The 20,007-nt window shown below is 42.4% G+C and overlaps 1 protein-coding gene across 6 annotated transcripts in view; it reads left to right on the top strand.

The window, feature by feature from the left end:
- Window positions 1–20,007, top strand: part of PAK3 (p21 (RAC1) activated kinase 3) — a 357,376-nt gene that overhangs the window by 310,294 nt on the left and 27,075 nt on the right. For all 6 annotated transcript variants that reach the window (XM_073599359.1, XM_073599358.1, XM_073599357.1 and 3 more), the window contains 2 exons: window positions 352–464; window positions 12,914–13,031. In XM_073599359.1, the coding sequence (XP_073455460.1) occupies window positions 352–464; window positions 12,914–13,031 (231 nt within the window). The remainder of the gene's footprint in view (window positions 1–351; window positions 465–12,913; window positions 13,032–20,007) is intronic.

The following is a 20,007-nucleotide window of genomic DNA, read 5'->3' as shown; positions in this document are numbered from 1 at the left end:
GAGCAGGTACCTGGTGTTGACAGATATCCACTCCCACTTCTGATTAGATCGCTTCCTGTTTCCCTTACCAGAGATCCTGGCACCTGCACCCAAAGCCGCTTAAAGAATCGGCTCAGGTGAGGACTTAGCTGGATCCCTGGACAGGTAAGTTTCCCTACATTTAAAGTCAGCAGCTACAGTAATTTTTTTAAAAATTTTTTTTGGAGGGGGGGGGCCTGGAGCTTCTCTTTAAATACTTATGCCCATTTTACAATTGTAGCAGTGTTTCCTGGGTACCATTTAAGTATTCACTGATTTATTTTATTTCTTATTTAGAATTCCTCTATTTTGGATCATTCTCATCTTTTTCAGGTAGCAATAAAGCAAATGAACCTGCAGCAGCAACCCAAAAAAGAATTAATTATTAATGAGATCCTGGTCATGAGGGAAAATAAAAATCCTAACATTGTGAATTATTTAGACAGGTGAGTGGCATTTTTCCATAAGATCATTTGCATATACTTTGTGGTTGATTGTGGATTGGCAGACAAGCAGGTACAGAATTTATAGTAACTAATGATGTTACAAAGCAATAGAGAGCCTGTTATTATATGGACCACTGCATTATTGTTTAGGCATGCGTTACTATTTACACCCAAAGTTTTGACAGCTGCCCCAATCATTTCTGAACAGCAAGCACTGTTGCAAAGGAATCTGTATTGTGTTGCAATGTATTGGCTAAGAATTCATTAAGGCAAGTTTTTTTGTAAATGCACACTTAAATGATGAATAAAATACAAACATTTCAATAAATTAAGGCAGCTTGTATTGGATTGGGATCCGGTCTCTCCTGCACATGGATGATTGATTGGAATAAGATTCCTGAAGGGGCTAGATCGTTGAAATGATGATTTCTCTAAAAATTAATGCCTTATGGTCACCTTGTGGCCTAGGCTATCTGGTGAGCGCATTTCATTATCACTTCGGGTGAAGCACTTTTATAAGCAAGATTTTTGAAGCACATTGCACTTTAGAATCACGGTGTTGGAGCATATATAAGAAGATTTGATCACAATGTTTGTCATGGACATTTCAGATTTACTAATCTTTCATGCACTTTATTAATTGGTTAACACTATGTGTTAATAATATTTTGTCTATTGTGCCCTTTATTATTATCTTTCAGCTTGTAGCAAGAGATGATTTTCACACAGTAATTTGTGTTCACAGGCTTGCAACTGTTCAGTTTTATGGAATTTTAATATATTTTACCCAGTGCACAGCATTATCAGGTTTTTTTTTAAACTGTTCAGATGTGCAGTAACCCATAGCAACTGCATTGTCTTTTTGACAAGTTCTCCATTTTATTAAAGCTGGTTAGAAGGTGAGACCAAGCTTGACTCTTACAGAAATTATCGTTTTACATGCACTTTTCAAGTAACTGGAGAGACTCCCAATAAGGTGGGAGAAGGGAAAAAAGGCCACAGGTGAGAGCCTTATAGTGTAGTAATTGAGAAAAATAACTTCATACCGTGTTGTAAATGACAGTCAAGGAAATAAAAAACATTGTTGTTCCCACATTTTAAAAGTTTGTCTTAACATCTGTGAAAAGGTTCAGACAACCTAGAAGCTGAGCATGCTTCTCCACGCAGATGTGGTCTCACTGTATGCAAGGTAGGGTTATCAGGGCAATCCTAAGCAAAGCAGTTTGGGGATCCCAAAAAATCTGAAATGGAAATACTAATTTAACAAAATGTGTGGGCTGTAGAACAGGAGCACCACATTCTAATCAAACATTGCATTTTTTGTAAATAGACTTTGAAGGTGCCCAGAAATTAGGGACTAAAAAAATTGAGCTCCATGGAGTGTCAGAAAGCAGTCTGAATGCTTGCAAAATGGTAATAAAACATGCAGTTAGTCTAAATATCAACCCCTTTAGGACAGCCTTTCTCAACCAGAGTTCTGTGGCACCATAGGGTTTCTCAACAGGTTATTAGGGGTTCCTTGAGCAGTGATGGATTTGATCTACCACCTACACTTCTAGGGGCATAATTTTCCTCTGACATTTCACTGTTAAAAGGAGTTAATTCTACGCTGACCAGCAGCCGCGCTACAATGGCCACCAATGTAATGGGAAGCTTTTCCATTGAGCCCCAATTTACAGCAGTTGTATTGCCTGCTTGGTGATTTTTACCTACAGGTAAAGCCTACAATGAGGCTTACCTGTAGGTAAAATGAATATCTCCTAAACCTGCACGGTTTAGGAGATATTCACCCTCCATGCAATCGCTGACGTGAGCGGCGCATTAGAGCTCAGGTCCGGCGTATCATGCCGGAACAGAGGGCATGCGCGGGAGTGACATCATCACGGCTCCGGAACCTCACAGCCCCAGGGCCCACAAAAAACGCAGAGGGAACATGTCAGCTCCCTCAGTGGTGCCACTGTGGGGGCTTCGTTCTATGGTACGTATTTCATAATGTCCTAATATGCAATTTATACTAGCACATTATACTATTGTCTTGCAGGTTTTTTTTTTTTTTCTTGTTTTTTTTTTTTTTCAGCGGTTTACTACCGCTTTAAGGAGGAAGTTCTCCACTGACCTAACATAACAAACGTATTTAACTCCTACAGCAAATCATTTTTTAACATCCTCCCGCACTGCATGACATTTTTTTTTACCAAAAATCATGAAATTAAATAAAGTTATAATATTTGACAGAAAATAAACATAGATGATGAACATTTTAGTGTTTCCTTATACTGGTAGTCAATAGAAAAATGCACACTATGTTCAATGTTATAATTTGTTTCAGTTCATGATTATTACTACATGAAAATTTGGCACGTATAGTATAAAGGTGGTAAAAAAAAAATTATCAGCTGTAGGAGTTAAACACACTATGGTTGCCATCTTCTTTATTTCCTTTCTGCAACTTGATGATCACACTAATGTACATTGAACTGAATCTATAAAATAAAAATTTCAGCAGGGGTTTCCTGAGGCCTAAAAAGGATTTCAAGACTTCCTCCAAAGTAAAAAAGGTCACAAAGCCTGCTATAGGATTATGGGTTACCGTGAAGAATAGGGATAGTAACAAGTGTATCTGCATGGAGGCTTTTTAGACTAGCTGTTTTCTTTGGTTTTGTTATTTTTTTTATCACTTGTTTTAACAGCGTATTTAGATTTATAGTGTGTGTGTGTGTGTGACCAGAGGACCACTTGGTAACCACTTCCATTATTTCCATTGAAGGTATTTAGGAGCTGAAACCAGTTATGGTCAGCAGATGAGAGCCACTTATCTAGCTGCCTGTATGTTTTCTGCCTAATTTGTTTTTAATACAAATGTATACAGTAAGTAGTGGGCAGGCTGCTTTTTTTTTTTTTTTTTTTTTTTTTTGCCACATCAGCGAAAAGATTTACCATGGGAATAAGATTTTTCAAATAAATAATAATTCAAAAATACTTCCCTTTTATCATCACATCATTGTGGCTCTTAGTCTGTTTCGTTAATTAAATCATTAGAATACACAAAAGAAGAAAATATCTCCCCACCATATGATTCAGCTGTTTACCCTTGATTTCATCCTAACTTTCTCCCCCCCCCCCATCCCGAGACCAAACCTCTTCCCCCCACCCTCTGACTTCCCCACTTTCCCAATTACTCCCTCCTGGCCGCCCCTCTTTCCATTTTTGTCTTGAGCTGTGTCAGAAAGATTGTCAGGATCTACCCCTCTTTTACTCAAGTTGTCCACATCTCAATTGCTCTTGGGCAGTTTTTAAATTTTTCCCAGGCTCCCCACTTTATCTTGTAGGCCTCCATTTTTGTCCCTTCACTAAACCTCAAGTACTCTAGTTCCTGTATCTCATTTATTTTATTGAACCATTCCCCCATGGATGGTCTTTCTTTCCTTTTCCAGTTTCTAGAGATTAGGCTTTTAGCTGCATCTATAAAATGGGGTAAAAGTGTTCTAAGATAAGTTTTGGTGGGTATTTCATGTAGATGGAAAAGGAATATTTTGGGGTCTTTTGGGAGGTCAAAATGTGTGATATCCTTAATGTATTTTTTAATCTCTCCCCAGAAGAGTCCCATTTCCGGACATGACCACCACACGTGGGCCATTGTCCCTATTTCACCACATCCTCTCCAACAGAGCCGAGATTTTTCCCCTTTAATTTTATGCATCTTATCCGGTGTCATGAACATTCTTGTCATACATATATAATTTAGTTCTAGAACTTTACTATTAACCGATGTGGCCGAAAGTCTCTTCCACATTGTCACTACTTCTGTCTCTGATAGAGTATTTCCTAACTCCTTTTCCCATTTTCCTATAAAGGCCGGAGTATTTAGCCTTCTCAGTTCAAGCAATATTTTGTATATCTGGGAAAAACCACCTTTTTCATCTGTGTCTATGCATAATTTCTCTAGCGGGAGTAGATTTTTGATTGTTCTGATTGGTTGGGGTAAAGATTCAATGAAATGTTTTAATTGACTGTAACGCCATGGGTTAATAATTATCTTATCTCTTCTATTCATAAGCTCTCGTATCGGGCATATTCTACCCCGGTCCATTACATCTTTCAGTTGTATATTGTCCTCCAAAAGCCATTTACCGAACCACTCCTCCTTCCCAGGTGGGAAGTAGTCCATATTTTTTAATGACATTAACAGTGAATTATATTCCCAATGTTCCCTTTTGTGCAATGTGTCCCATGTTTTAAGTGCATGCCTAGTGATTTCGTGTAGTTCAATATTATATTTTCTAAATTTTGGTGGAGTCCATATAATTTCGTGCAATTTTATATTATTAATTTTGTTCTCGATTTCTACCCAGTGTTTATCTTTATTTTTAACCCATTCAACCACTCTCGCAAGAGTAATGACTTCATAGTATTTACGAATATCTGGTGCTCCCCATCCCCCTTTACTTTTCGTGTTAATTAATTGAGTGTATTTTAAACGTGGTGTTTTTCCTTTCCATATAAACCTTAGTAACATTGAGTGTAGTCTTTTGAGGTATGTAGATGGCAATGTGATTGGGAGCATTTGCATTTTATATGTTATTTTTGGTAGTAAGACCATTTTGAAAATAATTATTCTTCCCGCCCACGACAATTGTCCCTGCTGTATTCTATTTAAATCTGTTTTTATCTCATTCATAAGCGGCATGAAATTCGCCTGGTATAGCTTTTCTACAGATGTTGTAATTTTAACTCCTAGGTAATTTTAAGTCTTCTTTCCCCCACACAAAGGGGAAGTGTTTTTGATACGAGTTATCTCTCATCTTATTGGGGTTTATTTCTAGCACTTCTGATTTAGCTGGATTTACTTTAAAGTTGGATAACTTCCCGTATTCTTTTAGGGTGGCCATAATATTCGGGAGGGAGATTCTTGGTTGTGTAATAAAAAGCAGTAGATCATCCGCAAAGGCGGCTAGCTTGTACTCCGCTCCACCTATGTTTACGCCTCTAATGTCCGGATTCTGTCTAATCCTCATAAGAAGAGGTTCTAGTGCTAGCAGGAAGAGTGTTGGGGAGATTGGGCACCCCTGTCTTGTTCCATTGTACATCTTAAAGGATTCAGACAAGGACCCATTTACTTTTATTCTCGCTGACGGCCTTGAGTACAGCGCCCCTATCCAGCTACAGATCTTCTCCCCGTAACCCACCTCTTTAAGTGTCTCTATCATGAAGTCCCAGTCTACCCTGTCAAACGCTTTTTCAGCGTCTATTGACAGAAGTAGTCCTGGGACTCCACTCTTTTTAATTTCCTGGGTTAACAATAGGGTTTTGATGCTATTATCCCTTCCCTGTCTGCCTGATATAAACCGAGCCTGATCCGGGTGGATGATCCTTTTGACTGTTTGCTTTACTCTACCTGCTATTACTCTTGCAAATAATTTTGTGTCTATATTTAGTAAGGATATGGGCCTAAAACTAGGGCAGAGTGTATCGTCTTTTCCTTCTTTATGTATAATCACTATATTAGCTGCTAATGCATCTCTGCTCATTTCCCCTTTTTCTCCTATCTCATTCATATAAGAGCACAGTTTTGGTACTAAGTAATCTTGGTATTTTTTGTAGTATAATGCTGACAGCCCATCTGGCCCTGGACTTTTACCTATTTGAGACTCTTTAATGGCCTTCCTTACTTCGGACTCTGTAATGGGGACCTCCAAGGATATTCTCTCCTCTTCGGTTATTTTTAGCATTCCGGTTTCTTTTAGATAATTTTTAATTTTCTCCTGTTTTTGTTCTTTCCCTTTACTCGCATCCTTATTATTTATTGAGTAGAGTTCCCCATAAAATTCTTGAAAGGTCTTTGCTATATCTATGTCTTTGTGTCTTATTTCACCTGTTTTGGTCCTTATTTTGTCAATGTATTTATTACTTTTCTTTTTACTTAATGCCCTTGCCAGGAATCGTCCAGGTCTATTGCTAGCTATATATCTTTCTTTTTTAACTAAATTATACTTCTTTCGATTTTCAAGTTCTATCAGTTGTCTCATAGCCTCTCTAGCTCTGTATAGTTTTCCCAAAATCCCTCTATCACCCGAATCCTTATGCTGCTGTTCTAGTTTTTTAATTTCCTCCTGCAGCCCATGAAGGTTTTTTTGCCTGGTTTCTTTCCTTTTCTACTCCTGCCTTTATTATAATCCCTCTGATGTATGCCTTATGGGCCTCCCATACTATTGATTCTGATGTTTCCTTTGAGGTATTTGTTTTAAAGTAAAATTCTAATTCTTCCTTAATTAACCTATCTATTTTCGCATCATGAAGGAGGTCTTCGTTCAATCTCCAGTTATCTAGGAAAGATTTTCGTAGATTTTGTTTTATTTGTAGCGTCACCGGGGCGTGGTCCGAGAAAGTTATGGATCCTATATTTGTGCTTTCTATCTCGTCTAAATACCTGTGATCTACGAGGAAATAATCAAGCCTAGAGTACGTCGCATGCACGGGGGAGTAGAAGGTGTAATCCCTTGTTTTTTGATGTTGGGTCCTCCACACATCAACTAGCTGACATTGGTGCAGTTTTTTTTTTAATTTGTTCATCCATACACCTCCAGTCCCCCGAACATGCGACGTATTATCTTTACCCGGTTCGAAGCATAAGTTAAAATCTCCTGCCACAATAACCCTCCCCCTCCTGAAATCCTCTAACTTTGATAAGACTCCTATTGCATATTTTCCTGGGTTAATGTTTGGGCAGTAAACATTGGCTAAAGTATATTCCTTCCCATTTAATATACCCCTCAGGAACAAAAATCGGCCCTCGGGATCAGTTAATCTCTCCTCTATCTGGAAACGTACTTGCCTTGCAAAACCAATCGCCACCCCTTTTGCACCCCTTATCGGGGAGTCACTATATATCCAGAGCGGGTAGTCCTTGGAAATTATTTTCTTCTTTCTTCTTCCCCAGGTATAGGTACGTCTCCTAGAGAAAAACCACCTCTGCTTTAATGGATCTCATTTCGCCCATTATGTTTGCACATTTTATGGGCGAATTGAGGCCCCTCACATTATATGTGCCAGCTTTAATCCGGTCATTTGTTCTGCCTTTCTATACCAGCCAGCCAGAGAGAATGAGGTTTGTCTCGGTCTCGCCCCTCCCTTACCCCCTCCTCCCTCTCCCCTCTCCCTTTCCCCCCTCCCTTCCACCCCTCCACCCCCCTCCCTCCCTCTCTTTGGGGGCATCAGGCCTCCCTGTGGCCCCATTAACCGTGGCCCCACTTTCTCCACCCGACCCTACGGTTATCCCCCCAAGGGTTGAGCTCGTTGTAGCCATCCTTAAATCCCCCAGCCCACCCCGGGATTGCCCAGGCCCTCCCCCCCCTTCATTTCTCCCCCCCGCCCCATCAGGACCCACCCCCTCCCCCCCCGCTCTCACATACTCTAGACCCAAGGCCCGCCCCCAGCCACATATTTTCCAGAGAACCCTGAACCAGATTAGCTATATATCCTTTCTAATTATTTTGGTTTTTGGTTACACTCCTCTTCTATTATATACTGGTTTCCAGTTTTGGCAGTCCTCAACAATGTCCTGATTTCCCATTTTCTCCCACCATCCTGGAATTTCTACGAGTGGAATATCCAATCGCTGACAGAAATTTTGGGTCTCCTCTGGGAATCTTAGCGTTGCTGAGCGTCCATCCTTTCACCCGATCAGGCATGCTGGGAAACCCCAGGAATATTGAACATTTCGAGCTTTCAGGTGCACCAACAGTGGTTTGAGAACTCTTTTCCTTGTCCGTGTCTCGATGGCTAGGTCTGGGAATACCTGTAGGTTAGATTCTCCATATTTCACTGGTTGATTATTTTTCAATCTCGCCCTGATTTTCTCTTTATCTTGATAATTATGGAACCTCACAATCACATCTCGTGGAGCCTCCCTACTAATCTCGGCTGGTTTCCTGATTCTGTGTACTCTGTCCAGTTTAATTCTCTTATTATTTTCCGTTGGGTCAATGAGGCCTCCAAAAATTTGATCCACCTTTTCCTGTAGATTTTCTCCTTCCCCCTGCATCTCTGGGAGACCTCTGATCCTCAAGTTTTTCCTTCTGCTTCGATTTTCCTGGTCTTCCAGTCTATATCTCAGATTCCTTTTGTTCACGTTGCATCTCCTCCATCTGATTTTTAAGAATCCTTATCTCCGTCCCCTGTTTTTCTACTATTGTTTCAGCTTCCTCCACTCTTTGTAATATATGTCCCATGTCTCCCCGTATTGCTTCTATTTCTCCTTTAATGGCGGTTTCCAGTCTTGCAAACATCTCCGCCATTTCATTCTTTGTTGGCAATACTCTTTCCTGTTGGCTCTCCATTGAGGCTTCTTCTGCTATTACTGGAGTAATGAGGGATTCTGCTTCCGCCACCTGTCTTCTTGTAGTAATTTTAGGTGGGTTTTCAGGGGTTTTACTTTTTGAGCCAGATACCTTTCCTGGGCTTACATTGACGTTTTCATGAATCATATATTTCTTTATTGTGCCTGGGCTAGCACTTGTTCTAGTGGGATTCCCTGCTGGGTTTGCTGTAGCCCCCCTCTCCGTCTTTCCTCTCATTCTCTATCTTCTTTCACCTTTTTATTAATCCTTTTCTGGTTTGACTCCCAGAATTGGTGCTAGAGAAATAAATTGTTTAATAGAATTACAATACTAGGGAATTCTTCCTCTAGGTTATCCAATATCCAGGGTCCGGGGTGTTATTCTCTTGCCAGTTGGGATTGGTATACCTGTATGTCGTTGTTTAGACGTCTTTAGACCACTATCATAGGGTATACCTACCCTGTAGGGAACACAATAGAGGGCCCTAAATATTAGGTCCCCTACTACTTCTCCCCTCCATGTGATTTCATGTGATTTCAGTGGATTATTAACACCAACATTATACTGAAGCTGCAAAGAGAACTCGGGGGAGCTCGATAAAACTATACCCCCACCGTGTACAATAGTCTAGTCCCAACTCTTTGTGCAACGTAACCATGGAAAACACGTTCTCAAGGAACAGGAAAAAAAAAAAAAAACAAATACAAAGAGTGGATCAAAATATTCTTATGAGTAGTTTGGCACCGCCTCTCCTTTATGTTTGTGAGACTTAATATAATCATATACCAGTATCGCCAGTTCTGAGCGTTTGGGTGTACACTTAAATAGCTTAGATTTTCCTTTTTTCTCTTTGTCTCCTTTTTCACTGGATGACCTGTCTCTTCAGGAGATTGTCCAGAGAGATCAAGGAACACAGGGCTTTAATATAGTGGCCTAGGTGGGTTGTACAACTTACTTCCTCCGTTGGTGATTCAGCTGAGCTCTACCTTAACTTTAACATTAACTTTGTAAGTTGATTTTTAATGTTCCATCCTTATGCTTTAATGTAGAGCACTTACCCCTCCAGTTACATTCATCTCAGTGTACTTATCTGTGAGTTGACGTTGTGAGTTGAAGTTCTGGGCTTCTCCGGGATCTCTGTGTCCCAGGGGGGCTAGCAGCAGCGTCCTCCACTCCTTCCCTGATTGGATCTCTCTCAAGCTGCTTTCGTAGAGAGGAGGCAGAAGCCGTGGACTCCGAGACTTCTCCTCCTCTCATCAGCGGTTTCCCAGGAGCGCTCTCTCTGGTATATGCTCCGTGTTTCCGCCCTCTGAGCTCCGGAGGTCAAGGGGGGGAGGAGGGCGGGCGGGGGGGAACAACGGCCGTACCTTCCCGAGAGCATGGGGGGGAGCCGATTCCCGCGGGGCGTCCCAGGAGCAAGCGGCTAGGAGGAGGTGACCCGCATCTGTGTCATGAGCGGTGCTACAAGCGTCGCTATACTGCCACAAGACACGAGGAGGGAGGAGAGACCCGGCATCCCAGAGCACGCACCGGGATCAACTAGACGCCCACATCCGGCTCCTCCCCTCTCCCCTGCAGCTTTTTCTTGTGGGCAGGCTGCTTAACACCATGCTCCCTGTTTATCTTCAGTCTTCATGAAAACATGAAGAATAGTTCAACTGGTATGACGAATTCCAATACCCAAATGCCATTCTTTGACACAAACTGTTTAAAAAGTGTGTGGAATTATTAGCAGAGTTTTTTGATGCATATTAATTTACCGTTTTTTACTGAACACATATTGATGAAAAAATTATTTTGCATTTAAATGATTCCGTAGGTTTTATCATGTTTTGATCTGAAATGCATGGGTGTATTGCATTAACTAACGTTTAATACAGTTTCTCACAAAAGTGAGTACACCCCACACATTTTTGTAAATATTTTACTATATCTTTTCATGTGACAACACCGAAGATTTTGCACTTTGCTACAGTGTAAAGTAGTGAGTGTACAGCTTGTATACCAGTGTAAATTTACTGTCCCCTCAAAATAACTGAACACACAGCCATTAATGCCATTAATGTCGAAACTGCTGGCAACAAAAGTGAGTACATCCCTAAGTGAAAATGCCCAAATTGGGCCCAAAGTGTCAATATTTTATGTGGCCACCATTATTTTCCAGCACTGCCTTAACCCTCTTTGGCATGGCATTCACCAGAGCTTCACAGGTTGCCACCGGAGTCCTCTTCCACTCTTCCATGACAACATCACAAAACTGGTGGATGTTAGAGACCTTGCGCTCCTCCACCTTCTGTTTGAGGATGCCCCATAGATGCTCAATAGGGTTTAGGTCTGGAGACATGCTTGGCCAGTCCATCACCTTTACCCTCAACTTCTTTAGCAGGGCAGTGGTCACCTTGGAAGTGTGTTTGGGGTCGTTATGTTGGAATACTGCCCTGCAGCCCAGTCTCCGAAGAGAAGGGATCAGCTTCAGTATGTCACAGTACATGTTGGCATTCATGGTTCCCTCAATGAACTGTAACTCCCCAGTGCTGGTAGCACTCATGAAGCCCCAGACCATGACACACCCAACACCATGCTTGACTGTAAGCAAGACACTCTTGTCTTTGTACTCCTCACCTGCTTGCCACCACACATGCTTGACACCATCTGAACGAAATAAATTTATCTTGGTCTCATCAGACCACAGGACATGGTTCCAGTAATCCATGTCCTTAGTCTGCTTGTCTTCAGCATACTGTTTGCAGGCTTTCTTGTGCATCATCTTTAGAAGAGGCTTCCTTCTGGGATAACAGCCATGCAGACCAATTTGATGCAGTGTGCTGCATGTGGTCTTAGCACTGACAGGCTGACCCTCCACCCCTCCAACCTCTGCAGCAATGCTGGCAAAACTCATATGTCTATTTCCCAAAGACAACCTCTGGGTACGATGCTGAGCACGTGCACTCAACTTCTTTGGTCAACTTCTTTGGTCAATGCCTGTTCTGAGTGGAACCTTTCCTGTTAAACCGCTGTATGGTCTTGGCCACCATGCTGCAGCTCAGTTTCAGGGTCTTGGCAATATTCTTATAGCCTAGGCTATCTTTATGTAGAGCAACAATTCTTTTTTTCAGATCCTCAGAAAGTTCTTTGCCATCAGGTGCCATGTTGAAGGTCCAGTGACCAACATGAGAGAGCGAGAGTGATGACACCAAATTTAACACACCGGCTCCCCATTCACAGTAACATTAACAAGTCACATGACACAGGGGAGAGAAAATGGTTGATTGGGCCCAATTTGGACATTTTCACTCAGGGGTGTACTCACTTTTGTTGCCAGTGGTTTAGACATTAATGGCTGTGTGTTATTTTGAGAGGACAGCAAATTTACACTGTTACAAGCTATACACTCACTACTTTACATTGTAGCAAAGTGTCATTTCTTCAGTGCTGTCACATGAAAAGATATAATAAAATATTCACAAAAATCTGAAGGGTGTACTCACTTTTGTGAGATACTATACATACATTATTAAACCAATATCAATGTTTATTTTTAACCTGATTTTTGATTCAAACCATTTACTTCACAGATACAGGAGCATCATAAAGCTTCCTTTATTGTTGCAAATGAAAATTCACATCTTACTTTTATAACTAGATCTGTTTCAGGTATTTTTTAGCTTTCAAAATAATAGGAATTGAAAATCAAACTTCTAATTTTAATTAATTTCTATGTGTCTATATGTGGCGGAGTTGAGTTGACTTTAATTAAAATAAGTTTTGAATATCATCAATTTGAATACCATCAATTTACATTGGTTTTGCTATATGATGATATTGGGGGGGCACCACTGTATAATATCTCCGATTATATAAGGATAGCATCAGTTCAGTACCAGTTGACTATTCAACTGTTGTCAAATTGATTACATTATAGTCTGAAGGGATAAAACCAGCTTCCTTGCCTGTTTTCACCTAAATTCTCCAAAGGAGTCATCATCCTATTGTGCATATTGGCTAGAAGAGGCTTTCGATTAATTGTCTGCCACATTTTGTATTGATTTTTTTTTTTTTTTACTCATTTACAGGTCTTACAATATTTTAATACACTTTTTTTGTGCCCTGCAGTTATCTGGTGGGGGATGAACTCTGGGTAGTGATGGAGTACCTAGCTGGAGGGTCTTTGACTGATGTTGTAACGGAAACGTGTATGGATGAAGGACAAATTGCCGCTGTCTGTCGAGAGGTGAGTTTATCATTTTAAAGTGAATTATCTGCTCCATCAGTTGTTTCACACTCACAAAACGTGAAGCCTAAAGCTGGCCATAGATTATGCAATTTTCTTTCCTTCCACCACAAAATTCCTCCAGCAGTGCTTTTGTTTTTTTTTTTTTTGTTTTTTTTAATTTTCTTTTTTAAAAAAAAAAAAAAACACACCCCAGTCCCCCTCTCTCTCTCCTACCCCTAAATTTCCAAAAACGTCATACATCTCTCCGTATTCCTAAATTCCAACCATTTCAGCCAAGTCCTACAATATTTCTCCCGTGAGTCTTCCGTCGAGTGTATTGACTCTTCCATGGCTCTTACCCATTTCACCCTTGTTATCCACTCCCTTAGCCCTGGGGCTTCCGGGTTTTTTCAAAAAGCGTGGGATCAACCCCTTAGCAGCATTCGGGAGGTGCGGGACTAATGACTTACTATATTGGGAACCTCTTGATCAGAATCGTGGAACAAACACGTCCATGGATTTTTATTAACCTGTACCCCCGTTATTTGCAGGATTTCTCCCAAGACTCCCTCCCAATAAAGCTGTATTTTGGGACACCCCCACCAAAGATGCGCAAAGGTTCCTAAGGCCCCACACCCCCTCCAACAAGTTGGGGGGATCTCAGGCCCGTACTCATGCGCCCTCTGCGGCGTCATATACCACCTAGCCATTAACTTATAAGCCATTTCATATGACTGAGTGTCTCTTACTGGTAGATAGACCATTTTTAATATTTTAGACCTATGTTCCTCGTCTCTCAGATGCCCTGTTTCTCTTTCCCACTTCTCCAGGTAAGTGGGGAACCGTTTGCTTGCTTCCCCCCCTAAGTACTCTGTAGAATTTAGATATCCTGCCATTCACACTCGAGGGGGAGCTTAGCAATTTTTCTATTGCTCTTAATTGGCCTCTTCCTCTCAGTGGTTGTGGTAGTGATTGTGAAAAGTGCTGTATCTGCGCATACCTCCATTTATCCAGTGGCTTGTTTCCCCATTCCTGTATGATTTCTGTGTAAGTGCATAATCTGTCTCCCCTCATCACGTCCTGTAATTGTATCACATCTTTCTTGGCCCACCTTGTAAAATATAAGTGCTCCTCCTTCCCAGGTTTGAAATAATTAGTGTTCAATAATGATATTAGTGGTGAGTTATATTCCCAATGAAATCTCTTGCTTAACCCATCCCAAGTCTTGAATGTGTTCCTAGTCAAAAAATTAATACTGTGTCCTAACTCGCGAAATTGTGGTGGGATCCATATCATCTTTTCTATATCCACTCTACTTTGTGCAATTTCTATATTCACCCAACTTTTCTCGTTTTTACAATATAACCAATCAGTGATTCTAGAGATAGAAATGGCTTGGTGGTACTTTTTGAAGTCTGGGGCTCCCAGCCCTCCTTGCTTTTTTTCCTTAGCCAGAGTATCATACGCTATCCTAGGACGTTTGCGTGCCCAAATAAACCCCCCAGTCAGACTGTAGTTTTCTAAAGAAGGCGGAAGGGAGAGCTATTGGGATCATTTGGGAGGTATAAATTGGCATTGGCAGAACAAACATTTTCACAGCATTTATCCTGCCAATCCACGATAAGGATCTGTGCCTCAGTCTATTTAGTTGGTCCTTAATTTTATTGAGTAAGGGAACATAATTAGCAGTAAACAGATCCTTCAGAGTCAATGTCAATTTTATAGCTAGGTACCCTAACTCCCTCTTGCACAATGTAAGGGGGAACCTGGGTTGAATTGCCCTCTGTTCTCGCAAAGGAAGCATTATATTTAAAAGCTCTGATTTACCCACGTTTATTTTAAAGTTTGTCAGCCCTCCATAGTGCTCAAACTCCTTAAGCACCATGGGGATTGTTGTTCTAGGGTAGGTGATATAAAAAAGCAATTCATCGGCAAATGCCGCTACTTTATATTCCCTTTCTCCCACCCAGATTCCTTTGATGTCTTCATTCTTTCGAACCGCCGCTAACAATGGCTCCAAAGCTACTATGAACAAGATTGGAGACGGGGGGCAACCCTGTCTTGTCCCGTTAAATAATTCAAGGGGAGAAGACAGGGTTCCGTTTACTCTGATTCTAGCCTTTGGATGTCTATATAGGGACATAATACATCTCATCATCCTCTCCCCATTTCCCAGGTGCTTCAATGCTTCAAACATAAATCCCCAGTCGACTCTGTCGAAAGCCTTTTCGGCATCAATCGACATTAAAACCATCGGGGTGTCTCTACTAACCGCTTCCTGAATCAAGAAGATAGATTTCAAGGAGTTGTCCCTTCCCTCCCTTCTAGGTAAAAACCCCACTTGGTCATTATGTACCCACCGATGCAGCCCAGCCTTTAACCTATCAGCGAGTATTTTAGCAAACATTTTTATATCTGCACTTAATAACGAGATTGGCCTATAACTGCCTGGGGATGCTGGATCCTTTCCTTCTTTCAAGATGAGGGTAATATAAGCCAAAAGAGACTCTTCTCGGGGCCTCTCTCCCTCCCCCAGAGCGTTCAGGTAAGTACACAATCTAGGTGCTAACAGTTTGGAACATTTTTTATAGTATGCTATGGAGTATCCGTCAGGGCCAGGGCTCTTTCCCAGGGCAGAGTTACTTATAGCCCTTTCTACTTCCTCCTGCGTGATGTGGATCTCAAGGAGCTCTACCTCCTCTTCTCTGCCCTGGGAAGGTCTAGGCCCCGCAGGTACTCCCTCATAGCCTCCTTCCTGCTACCACCCAATTCCTCTTTCCGGCCTACCTTGTATAAAGCACTATAGTAAGAATGGAATATTTTGGCAATATTTGGGGAAGAGAATTCTAATCCACCCCCATCATCCCTAATCTTGGGTATGAAGGTCCTATTCTTTTTCTCCTTTACCTTTCTCGCCATCCATTTTCCTGATTTGTTACCCCTCGATACATGTCCTTATTAATAGTATAAAAGGTACATTTCCTTTCCTGTTCTAGCAGTTCGTCCAAATTCTCTTCTTTTCCCTATTAACTCTTTCTTTTCAGGTATCCCCCTAGGTCATGTACCCTGCTCTAACTCCTGAATCTCCCTATAGAGGTGTGACTTCTTTTCCCCCCTTTCTCTCTTTTTAACAGCTCCAATACTAATCAGAATCCCTCTTATGTACACCTTATGTGCCTCCCAAAGGGTACCCCTAGATATTTCTAGTGTGTCGTTTGTCTCGAAATAATTCTTCAATTCCTGCTCTATTTTTCCCGCAGAATCCGGGTCTAGAATAAGAGAATCGTTCAGTTTTCATTTCATCCTAGTCCGATCCGCCCCAGCGACCTCCAATTGAATCTTCACTGGGGCATGGTCAGACAGGGTGATTGCTTTAATTTCTTGAGCTGTGGGATTAACTGATGTTCTATTAGGATATAATCAATCCTTGAAAATGATTTATGGACAGGGGAGTAGAACGTGTAATCGCGTTCCTTCAGATGACAAATCCTCCAACCATCCATTAACTGCATACTCCTAAGCATTTTTTTTAGTGCCTCACATTGTGTTGCGGATTTTGAGGCGCCCCTTGAGGTATCCAACCCTGGGTCCATGCTCCACAATTAATTTGCCCTCCTTGAAGGTATCAAGCTTCTTCAATACCTTCCTTAAAAATTTATCAGAGTTTTTGTTTGGGCAGTAGATATTCGCTATTGTGCACATCATATTAAATAACTTCCCCTTCACAAAAAGGAACCTTCCCCCTGGGTCGGCCAGCCGCTCTCCCTCTGCAAACATCGTCATCCTGTCGAACCCAATAGCCACACCCCTAGAGTGTGTCGATCCTGCATCCCCATAGAACCATTTTGGGAACAGATGTGACGCCAATCCACCTCCTGATGAGTGGGTGATGTAAGTCTCCTGTAGGCATGCCACATTTGCTCCCAACAGCTGCAATTCCTTGTTTATTTTGTACCTTTTTTTTTGCTGTATTAAGTCCCCTTACATTATACGTGACAAAATTTACCACTCCCATATTTCACCCCAATAAGAGTGTCTGGCCGATCCAGTAAGGAACTCCAAGGAGAGAGAGAGAGGGAGGGGAAGAAAAAAAAAAAAAAGGAGGAACCCCCCCCCAACCCTCCCCCCAAACCCCATTCTCCCTCCCTCCCTCCCACCCAACACCCCCCTACACTGGAATAGATCGCCCGAAAAGGCTGGGCAGACCCCTCTGTTCATTCTATGGATCTGGTAGGCATCGACCTAGTGCCACCTTGTCACCATATTCCCTGCAGGCTCACGTCACAGACTCCTCCAAGCCCACCCCAGTCCCCCCCTGCCCACCCATCCTACTCCACTCATGCTGGAGCTAACCCACACCCTCAGGCTCAACCTTTTTATCGTTAACTAGAGCTTCTTCCCACTCCCCCTCCCCCTCTCCATCCCGTTATCCTTCAAGGAGATCATACTCTCTCCTCCTCTCCCCAACCTGGGATAGGGGGGTACAATATCCAGTTAGTTTACTGCAAAAGTCCTTCAGATCTTCGGGGAATCTCAAGACTGCGGTTCGCCCATTTTTCCTCCCAATCAAGCAGGCTGGGAACCCCCATTGATATGATATCTCTGATGCTTTCAAGAGCCCTAAAAGAGGTTTCAACAGTTTCCTTCTTGAGAGGGTCTCCGCCGACAAATCTGAATAGACCTGTAGTTCCACACCTTCATAACATTAAGCTGGAAGCTGCCGCAGTTTTGCCATAATTTCTGATATTTCTACTGCATAATGGAACCTTATTATCACATCCCTCTGGCTCTCTGACCTATTCAAGGGGTATCGTGCGATCCTATGGGCTCTATCTATCTATCTTCAGAGGTTCTGTTATTTCCTTTTCCAATAAGGGGTTGAACAGCCGCTGTATTATTAACGTCAGCTCCTCATTCCCATATTTCTCCGGAAGTCCTTTAATTCGTAGATTTTTACGTTGACTGCGATTCTCCTGGTCTTCTATTTTGTATAAGAGACTTCTGTTTGTATTTTGCAAATATTTTAGTTGTTTCTGTTCTTACTGCCGCTATGTCCGTTTTTAACCACTTGCTTACAGGGCACTTAAACCCCCCTCCCATCCAGACCAATTTTCAGCTTTCAGCGCTGACGCACTTTGAATGACAATTGCGCGGTCATACAACACTGTGCCCAAATGAAATTTTTATCATTTTTTCACCACAAATAGAGCTTTCTTTTGGTGGTATTTGATCACTTCTGCAGTTTTTAGTTTTTGTTCAAAAAATGTAAAAAAATGAATTTTAAAAAAAAAAAAAAATTTTATTTTTTTATATTTTGTGATAAAAAATTTAAAACGGGTCATTTTTCTCCTTCATTGATGTACGCTGATGAGGCGGCAGTGATGGGCACTGATGGGTGGCAGTGGTGAGTAGAAAAAAAAAAACGATTACCGATCTTTTGTTTACATCATGTGATCAGCTATCATTGGCTGACAGCTGATCACATGGTAAGGGGCCGGGACCGTCCCCTTACTTGGATCGGTGATCACAGCGTGCTCGGCGCGCAGTGTGCTCAGGGGAGGCCGTCAAATGACGGCCTCTCGGGAATTCAGGTCCGCGCTGTGGCCGTCATTCGGCCATATCGCGGATGTGTAGCGGTTAATGATGTTTCCATTTTTAACAACATCTCTGCTAACATTTCTTTGATTAGTGGGGCTTCCTCCTATGTTATCAGCTGCACTGGTCTTTTCCCTGCTAGTTCCTCCTCTCCACCACTCTTCCTCTGTGCTCTCTCTTGGGCCTTGGAACTACTCTGGTGGAGGCTTCCATTGCTTCTGGGCCTCGTAATTTTACCCTCCTGTGTTTTCCCTGCTTTGTTCTCTTCTTCTACCCCTTTCTGTCTGCTAGTTCCTTGGCGTATTGGGGCCCCTATTCTAGGGCTCCCCTGCGTCTCTTCAGAAATGCTAGAGTCCGGACATATAGCTTTGGATACCTCCAGGGCTTAGCGCAGCCGCAGCACCTTTATTTGCTTTAGTTGATTTCCCCCTCATTTCTCTAGTTTACGCCCCGCCTAAAGTGACGTGGGGTCTTAATATAATCCCGAGTAAATGCCCGACTTATATGCAATTATTCAGAGCGTCCACTCATACCGTACTTTGGTTCAGTTTAGTTATAAGACTTAATTATATTTATACGACAGGCAGTTAACAAACAGGCAGACCTTTACATAGCCGCTTCTTGGTGGTTATACATAATTAATTATAGGACTAAATCCAGCGTAGATATAAAGCCCGAAAGATCTTCCTCCAGTCCTGGGCTAAACTGAGGGAGGGGCTTACTTGGGGTTCCCCCAGTAACAGTCCTGATGTGAGGGGTGGAAAGGTGGAGGGGGGTATCCCCGTCCCCCCCTATCTTCCGAACCCCCTACTCAAGTAATTTTAACACAGTTTCTCCTACTGATAATTGCTGTTACAATATCTTTTAGCCAACGTTGACAGGGGGCTTTATATCACAGCAGGCTCAGGGGGGTTTCTCAGCCTCACAGCACGAATAAATCCAGTCCCTCACATAATCAGCGGAAACAGGGAAATCACATAGTAAAGCATAGAGAAGCTCTCACCTCCTCCATGGATAGAAAGCTGCAAGGTCCTGCAGGCTGGCTCCCCCTTCCCGTCACACCAACGTAATGAAGGAGCTTCGGCAGCTGCGGCAGAACCCCGATCCAGCTAATGCCATTTTTTTTTTTTTTCCGTTTGTTTCCCGGGTTTGCAGGAGTGGAGGGGTGGGAATGTATGCTGCTCACCGGCGCTTACCGTACGCAACACCGGCTTGTCAGCAGGTCATCCGGCAGGGTAGCTCCAGCCTTCGGTGCCGCGCACTAAGCGTCCCCTCATGCCGGCAGCAGACAGAGCGGAGCATCAGACGGGGCAGGGATTCCCGGCGCGTACTCAGAGCGTCCTATGTATTGACGCTTCGCCCCCACATTGCCCCCTCCAGCAGTGCTTTTGTGTTCTGC

The sequence above is a fragment of the Aquarana catesbeiana genome, linkage group LG09, assembly GCF_042186555.1.
Source record: "Aquarana catesbeiana isolate 2022-GZ linkage group LG09, ASM4218655v1, whole genome shotgun sequence".
Lineage (NCBI taxonomy): Eukaryota > Metazoa > Chordata > Amphibia > Anura > Ranidae > Aquarana > Aquarana catesbeiana.
The sequence above is the reverse complement of the archived record's forward strand: the minus strand, read 5'-3'. Positions and strand labels throughout refer to the sequence as shown.